General features: G+C 37.6%; 1 protein-coding gene across 1 annotated transcript; it reads right to left on the bottom strand.

Moving 5' to 3' along the window:
* Positions 1–1,442: 1,442 nt before the first annotated feature.
* Positions 1,443–2,306, bottom strand: LOC110037350 (anthrax toxin receptor 1-like). Its single transcript, XM_020741978.1, has one exon. The coding sequence runs from the start codon at positions 2,304–2,306 to the stop codon at positions 1,596–1,598; it is 711 nt and encodes a 236-aa protein (XP_020597637.1). The 3' UTR covers positions 1,443–1,595.
* Positions 2,307–9,288: the final 6,982 nt, after the last annotated feature.

Below are 9,288 nucleotides of genomic sequence, written 5' to 3'. Positions count from 1 at the left end.
TGCTATTTGTGATTTATGCTTTCACCTCTTTTCCCTTTTTCCTGTCATCTGACCAATGTTTTATTCCTTGGGCATGACCAAAATAACATTTTGGCATTCAACAATTAAGAAAATGTTTTGTTGTTATAAATTTCATTACATTGAAAAGATGTAAATTTTAACCTTCACTATCTACGTTTTTTTTTAATTTAGAAATTTTTATAAAATCTTTATCATTATTAATATAATTCAAGATAGTGTTCATTAAATAACGACGATAAATCCATAATATAAAATTTAATTGAAATGTCTGAAGGTCAGAATCGAAATATTAGAGAGGGTTCTCAAGCTATAAGAAAATAATTTATATTAAATTTTCTAATAGAATTCATCGTTAAGAGAAAATCATGAAAGTTCTTTATGCTTGTGTTGATGTTAACTACTTGTTTTCACATTTAGCTGTTGGAAGTTTAGGAAACAAGAAAAACATGAGATTAATAAATGATAAGCAAGATAGGGTTGATCACAACAAGGCCTTGAAAAAACACGTGCTTTTTTTCAGAATAAAAAGGGTTAAGAAAATATTACAATAGGATACGAACATTCGTAGAAAAAATGGTGGTATTAATGAAAAATGGAAAGCAGCCATATGGTTAGGAGGGATTTTTATGTTTAGTGGATTTTGTGAAATTATTTTCTTTTACACACTCGATTGATCTTTTTAGTATATGTGATGAGGTACAAATTAAAAGAAAATTCAAAAATTATTTTTTCACAAATAACCAAATATGATTAAAAAAAATAATAAAACTATGCTTTTTTGAAAGCACCTTTCTGTACTAAAAAATAAGTTTCCCTGCCATTCTCTATGGACCGATCACCATCATATTGAGAGTAGCCCTGAACCAAAGTTTTATATAGTTAACTTAATAGTTAAGGAAAGCAGCAACTAAATTTCGTTGACAGCCTAGTAAAACGTTTTCAACCGAATTAATTTTTGGACGAATTGAAAGGATTTATTCGATTATTAGCTTCGGTTTGAGTTTGAATCGACTTTTAACTTTAAAAGTTGTGTACACGTAAAAGTCTGAGTTTCGAGTTAAATTCGATTCCATGTTGACTAATATATACGTCGTGTTTCTTGACCAATCCAAACGAACAAAGAACAGAAAAGTGAGATTAACAACTTAATAATTAAACCAATAATGAAAACAAGAGAAAAAGAAACCACAGCTTTGTCATTCCACTGGATTAAATAACAAAATATCCGCCCACTTTCAACTTGTAATCGACGCATTGTTGGGATAATTACAAATATAAAAAATAACCGAAACAAAAACAGAAAAGTGAAATTAACAGACTAAATAATTGACTGATACAAAGCAGCAGAATAAGATGAAAAAACAGGGCATCTTATTTAGCATTAGATCAGAATTTATGATTTAACATAGAAAGTTGTGAAATATGAATAACGCTTAGTTTTATTTATTCGAATTCACTCCAGCTTCGTTCCACACAATTGCAACATATTCAACATCAGAATAAAATACTAAAAAAATTACTGTAAACAAAGTTAAAATTAACTCCTTAACACCACCATCGCTCCCACCATCACCTCACCATCGCAAAACAATAAAGAAAAACACAACAAAAAGAAAAAATCGGTCATTTAACCTTTGATGAGCAGCTGAAGTTAGAAAAGTCGGATCCTGTGGATAGAGCTGGCCCGGTGGTATAAGACCAAAATACGGTGCAGATCTTGAGGAAGGGGAACAACAAGGATTAGAAGGGGTGGTCGGAGATGGTGGTGAAGGATGATGTGGCGGCGGTGGGCAGTAAGGCTGTGCAGGCGATGGTGGAAGGATTGGCGGAGGTGGCGATGGCGATGGCGGTGCGATGGCGGTGGCGTTGGTGGTGGGTAGTACTCTGGCGTTGTGGGTGGTGGGGGAGGGTAATTCTCTTGTTGGGGTGGTGGAGGGATTGGGTTTGTACAGGGACTGCCGCAAGGCGAGCAAGTGCACTTTTGCGATGAATCCTGGGATGTTGCATCTCTGATGAACAGAATGGAAGCCAGAAGGATAAGAAGGACAATCCTCCGATGCATGGTTGTTTAAATTTTTTTTGTAGGAGAAGCAAATTTGATGAGCAGTTGATTCTGCTTTCCCCCCCACCTTTTCTTTCTTCCGGCTATTGCTGTTTGCGAGAGATAGAGATGGGAACGGAAGATGTGTATTTGGGGGCGTGGGATAATAGAATAAAGGAGGCGTCGGTGTTAATGAATGGGACCATATTTTTTTGTTTTTTAATTTGGTTGTTCTGGTGTGCATTGGCCAGCCAATATAGATCGAAGTTTCTCACAATTTTAAGTTTAACAGTTTTAATAAATTTATCTTGTAAACATTATTAGTAGGGAGAGAACGTTAAATCGGCCATTGCTTCTAGAAGCTTGGACAACAATCATAACTTGTTATGGGCCCATAACGCTTGAATGAATTGGCAAAAAAATTGTTTCATGACCGTCTAAACTTATAGAATCTTTAGATTTATGTAAGGCTGAATAGTTCTGGTGAACAGTAGACATTCCAAAAAATTATTGATAGCGGTTGGATGAAACGATTTGCTTATTTTAAATGACCTCTCAAGTTTAGGTATTTCTTGCTAGGTGTACATAAAAAAGGGTGTCAAAACGAATCGTAAAGATGACTTGCGGTTGGCAAACATTCGATATTGACTAAACAACATCCATCATTCATGGATGACTGATAATCGTACAAGTAGTCGACAACATTAACCTCACTCGAAGGAGTGACAAACCTCCAGGGAATCTAGGGCTTATCATTAGTCCAGCAGCTGTCCGATCTCACAGTTGCCTGATCACTTAGTCACCCGGCTTCACAGCAGCCTGGTCTCAAGTTTAGTGGCCATGTACATGGACCGCTAAAATCTTACTTATGTGCTAATTGAAATATCCCCAAGGTGTCCTTGAGTTTTAAAAGCCTAATATGTAATTGTACGATGATCTGTTCTTCTAAATAGAGGATTATTCCATTCTTCTAAATAGAGGACTATTTGATGAATAAAATAAAAAATTATTGCTCTTCATTACTGGGCTATTGCCCTCTTTCTCTCTCTCTCTCTCTCCTCCTCAACCACTCTATTCCTTAAGCATGCCTTCTCGACAAATACAGATTCAGCATCCAAAAAGGATCAGTGAGCGTGGAGTCATGTCGTCAACTTGAAGAGAGGTACGATGATCTACCAAGGAGCAATGGCCAAAAAGAAACCACAACTATACAACATTAACCGTAGATCTGACGTTGTCCCAACACCCTAGAGGCAAGAATGACCCTCGACAAAACTTCTAGAAGGGTACTAGGACAAGGGAACTATGCAACCTAACGACTATAGAGAGGAGAAGAAATTTCCTGCCAATCACATTCATCGATGAAAATCTCTCGCAACTGAAACTACAACGAAGCCTTAGTCATCACCAAGATAACCAATAACTTCTTAGTAAAATAAATTCTCATTGACACAGGCAGCTCTGTGAACATCTTATTCAAATTGGAATTCTTTAAACTCAATATGGGGCCGAAGAGTTGGTAGCACCGGACGATCCAATTTGTGGTTTTTTAGGTGGACAAAAGGAGGCCCTGGGCATACTACCCCTGACGGTTACCTAGAGTGAATGGGAAAGGTAGTTCATAGAAACAGAGGATTTCCTAGTAGTGGACATACCACCAACATACAATGCCATCTTCAGCCAACCACGCTTGAATAATTTTAGAGTTGTCGTAACTACTTACCAAGTGGTAGTAAAATTCCATGAGGACAGTGAAGTGAACACAATCAGGGGAGATCTTGATCATTCACGAGCTGCCAAATTAGGGCTGCTGGGAGCATCAAGTGAGAGCCGCTGAGCCTCCAGAATCAAGAGCCGTAAAATCTTTATCTGCATAGACTAACTCGATTAATCTTTTCTAGTGAGCGTCAACTTTGATGCAGGATACCAAGGACTATAAATCCAAGCTCATAGAGACTATCAACGCTAGTTCACATAGTCCATCGTTAAGATGCCAATGAGACCAGCTGATGTAGCATGCCACAAACTAAACGTGAACCCAGAATCAAATTGATCAAGTAGAAGGCAACAAATTTGGTAACTATGTTGGTAGCACCCATCAAGGAAGAGGTTTGAAGTTTCAAGAAGCAGGATTAATCTGGGAAGTACAATACCCAACTTGGCTCTCAAGTTTTTTCATTGTCTAGCAGGCTAACGGGAAATGGTGGATTTGCATCAACTTTACCAAAATTTAATGACACTTGGTATTATGATTGCTATCAGTTACCAAGAATAGACAGCCTCAGTGATCAGTTTCCTAAACGCCTACCAGATCAAAATGATCACCGAGAAGATCACATTCATTGCTACTGAAGGCATGTTTCTTATGATGTAATGTTTTTTGGGCTTAAGAATGATGGGGCAAAGTACCAACTCCTGATTGATGCAAATTTTTAAACTCAACAGGGAAAAAATAATGAGTTCTACATTAAAAAAATCCTTGCAAAAATTGGTAAAATAGACCTTTCAAACCTTTAAAAATCACAATATGACACTGAACCTCCTGATGTGTACATTCAGAGCCTCGACCAACAAATTTTTAGTCCATCTCCTGATCATAGATAAAATAAATGCATACCCAGACCAACTCAAGGCTCTCATTAACATGTTGCCCTAGCAGAATAAATGAGAAGTACAAAAGTTAACTGGTCGGTTCACGACTCTAAACCTATTCATCTCAACCCTAGGTGAAAAGTGCGTAGTGTTGTTCATAACTCTCTGAATGACTGAAAGTTTCCGCTAGATAGATATTGTCAACGAGCCTTCCAGAGCCCTGATGTTTCTTTGACTTCACCATTGCTCCTCCAAAACCCAAGATCAAATGAGGAACTCTCTCTGTACCTTGAAGTAGGCGTTGAAACAATTAACGCCATGTTGGTTTGGGAGGAACTAAGGAAGCAATTCTCAGTCTACAACACCAACCTCATTGTTCAAGGAGCGCCGATCAAGCATTTGATTATATAAAAGCTAACCTTTACATTAATATTGTTAGCTACCAACTTGCGACCTTACTTCCAAACAGACCCCAATCAGATAATTATTGTTAAACCACTAAAGTTAATTCTTGAATGACTTAAACATTGCAATTAGTCGCTGAAATGGGGAGTACAACTCAGTGAATTTTATAACACGTACGTTCCTTGAACGATGATAAAAGGCTGGGCAGTCATAAATTTCTTAGCTAATATTTGGAGCATGGGAATTTGAACAAAGTATGCCCAGATGAATGTTTGGAGTGGATCCTCTACAAGGATGGTGCCTCAAAGAAGACCAGAGCATGGCTAGGATTAGCCATGAGATGTCCGATATAAGAGCAGCACAAATATAACTCCATGTCAGAGGAATTTGAGGTAACAAACAATACAAAGCATTGATCGTTGGCCTATGCTTGACCCATGAGTCTGCTACCCATATTCTCATGATAAAGTCAAACTCCCAAGATGATATGTTTCAAATAAAAGGAGAGTTTGAGGTAAACGTGAAGGTGATGTTGTATTACTACCACAAAGCCAAAGAGGAGAGCTGAATGTTCACGAAATTTTAAATTGAAGATATCAACAGAGAAGAAAATCAAATAGTTTATTTGCTATGCAGCTGCGATTGTTTAGGAAGTGGTTAATCACATATACTCAGCCGATCAGTAGTTGAAGAGCTCGAATAGATGGTGGTAGAAAGGGAAACTGTTGCAAGTTGGGTTGACCCCTACATTAAGTTCCTGCAGACGGCAAAAATCACGAAGAAAATCTCAAACCCTTGGATGTTTAGAAACAACACCTCCCAGTATCTGCTAACAGAAGGAATGCACTTCCAAGAGTTGACAACATTAATATAGTTATGGTGCGTTAGAGAAAGTGAGGTGAAGGACATCCTCTAGAAGATTCACTCTAGGGAATGTGAGAGTCGCTCCAGAGGAAAATTTTGGAGCACTATATCCAATAATAGGGGTACTTTTGGCTGACACTACCAAGAGAAGTTGAAGAGTTTACAAGCAATGAGGGAAATGCCAGAAATACAGCGAGTTAAAACATCGACTGAGTTATAAATTGCAACCATTCTCTAGTCTATGGCCCTTTGATGTATGGGGTCTAGACATTTGGGACCGTTCCCACCTTCTAAAGAGAAAAACCGCTTCATCATGCTAGCCATTGACTACTTGCCAAATTAGATCAAAGCTAAAGCCCTTGCATGAATCATCACAAATGTGGCCTGGAAACATTTTTAGACCAATCTAATCTGCCGATATGGTCTACCATTAGTAATCTTCAATTATAATGGGGACACAATTCATGGTATAATAGGTTTGGAACTTCTACCAAGTTCAAAGCATTTATCTCATGTTCACCTTGGTCCATCGCCCACAAGCAAACAAAAAAGCCGAAACAACCAATAAGATCTTCCTCAACTTCCTAAGAAAGAAGCTATAAACTGAAAAAAGGAAATTTGGCAGAAATCCTCCCACCTGTACTATGATTATCCATACATCCTTTGCAACTGTGACCAGCAAAAAACCTTTCCTACTCTTGCATGGAATGGAGGCCATGCTACAAGTTGAGTATGACCACTGCAACTAAAGGTTCATGCAACAACAACATTCGACGAGGGGGACCTCAGAGATTAGCTGAAGGGAAACGATTATGCAGAATCATTCATATTATAACACATGGAAAAAATTGAAGAGGAATCAACCTTATGAAGAAAGAATTCATTAGGAGGACCGCACTTTATTACAACCTACACGTTCGAGAGAAGGCCTCTTTAAGAGACTTGGTACTAAAGTAGGTTGACCTTGTAGTATGGGGATAAGCCATAGGATAAATATAGCGTACTATACATTATCAATCATCAATTAGGATGCAAAGTCTACAAATTGAAAACAAACACAAGAAATGATGCCCATCAAACATGAAGTGGAGACGATCCGAAGAAGATTTTTTTTTGTAAACTTTGTATTGTAAAGACATTATTGAATAAGAAAGGTTCAATAAAACATATTTCTATGACTTATAAGTTTTTTTTATCATTCCAAATAGTAAAGCATAACAATTATAAACATCACCTTCACTGATGACACAACAAATTTTCTAAAGATAGATGCTTGAGGACTTGATAATCAATGGACTAAAAGACTACCAGGTGTGGAAGACTACTGATCTTGGTGCCACGATTGCCCACATGTTGAAGATTGCCAGTCTTTGCAACAAGATTGTTCGACTGCATAGAAATTATAAATTGTTGTTTATGGAACCCTGGTTGCTTTTCCACACACAAGTTGAAGATTACTAGTAATGGCACCAAGATCTCTTAAGTGTACAAAAATTAAAGACAGTCAGCTACGGTGTCAAGATTCTCTGACAGTGCACAAGCTGAAAACTACTAGCTGAAGACTACTAGATGTAGTGTTAAGATTGCCTGGCTATACAAAAATCAAAGGCTGCCCATCGTGGCTCAAAGATTACTTGGCCATGCGGAATCTGAGAACTATGATACATGGCTCCAAGATTGCTCGGTTGTGCAAAGATTAAAAATTGCCAGCCTTTGCACCAAGATTGTCCAGTTGCACAAAAATTAGAAAATGTCATCCATGGTGGTATAATCATCTAGTTGCGCAAAATTTGAAAACTACCTACAATGGTGCGAAGATTCCCCAACTGCACACACCTTAAAAATTGTAAACTGTAGTGTCAAGATCTCTTGGCTATTCAGAAACTAAAGACTATCAACCATTACACTAAGATCGCTCAGCTTCTCACAAATTTTAAAAAAATCAATTTTGGCTCCAAGATGTCCTGAGTGCACATAAATTAAAGACTACAAACAGTGGCATCGAGAATAACTGACTGTGCACATATTAAAAACTATCAATTGTGGCACCATGATCACTTACTTGTGCACAAATTGAAGAATGTGAGTCATGGTTCCATGATCTCTCAGTTTTTCATATATTAAAAGCTATCATCAATGCTATCATGATCGCTAGGATACGTGCATATCAAAAATTGCTAAGGCACCAAAAATGTGTGACTACACAAAAACACACACACACACATGCACTCACAAATATAATGGAGCAAGAAAAGGAGAAAGCAAGAGTACAAAAAAAAATATTTTTACACAAATAGACACAGATACCATACAACTTGGTACACTTTTCCAAGAAAAGAAACAAAAAGGGAAAGCATGCTGAGAAGTAATGTGGCTGCGGGTCTCTATTTCCTTAAACTTGTCTCCTTTATGCTTATCTGCCTCATCATCAAAATTAGTTAAGAGGGCAGCAAGTTCTCCATGTCTCACATCATCAAGTCTACTAGGATAGCTTTTACGATGTGATCGACAGTACTATAGAGGCCAAAATGGAACAGTTTTGTGATTGTGAGCACATGGTTGCACCGTGAAACCATTTTCAGTATTTTGATTCTTTATTTTTTGTGTTTAGAGCAGCAATAGTTTTCTCATACTCTGAGATAGTCATCAATTAGTCACCCATGGTGGCATCTCTAATACCCTCTCTTCTAACTTATTATTTTTGGCAATCATGGCTGCAATAGTTTTTTCACACTCTCTCACCCGATTTTCCTCACTTATTTTTCAAGGTCACCAACTTTGTCTTCAAATGCAGAATTTCTGCAAACCCTTCCCGCTTAACCATCAATATCTATATCACCATATAAATTGTATTTTTCCTCTTTGTTTCTTTACTTAGTCAGACCTTTGATTGAATAATGAGAAATAGTGGAAGCTAAAACACTACATCTTACCATGGCCTTACACAAGTCCATTTAGCTCTGCTCAGATAAGAAAACATTCAAATCCTCAAACATGGACACCTCCATCAGATAACTTGGAAGTTCAATGACATTCCAAGAAAGAAAACTGTTGAACCAATCCCTTTAGGTATCCATTATCAGATATGTCCTTTGAGTACTCGAAAACATGTTACTTACAACATCCATCCAAGATACCCACTTCGTAAGTGGTCCTTAGCTCTAGGACATTGGTGGAGGCAGCACAACTTTTGCATTAACAGAACCTTATCCTTTTACGACCTAGATTAGTCATCTCTATGCAATTATTCTTTAAGCTTTTGTTACCATACAAAATGCGAGCAATGAAGACACATGTTGATCCGTGACTCTCATATGCGGATCAATGTATGCAACACCAGTTTTTCCCATTCTTTCCTTGCATGA

Source organism: Phalaenopsis equestris, unplaced genomic scaffold (genome assembly GCF_001263595.1).
Source record: "Phalaenopsis equestris unplaced genomic scaffold, ASM126359v1 Scaffold218914, whole genome shotgun sequence".
Lineage (NCBI taxonomy): Eukaryota > Viridiplantae > Streptophyta > Magnoliopsida > Asparagales > Orchidaceae > Phalaenopsis > Phalaenopsis equestris.
Note: the sequence above shows the minus strand (reverse complement) of the source record. Positions and strands in the feature narration are given on the sequence as shown.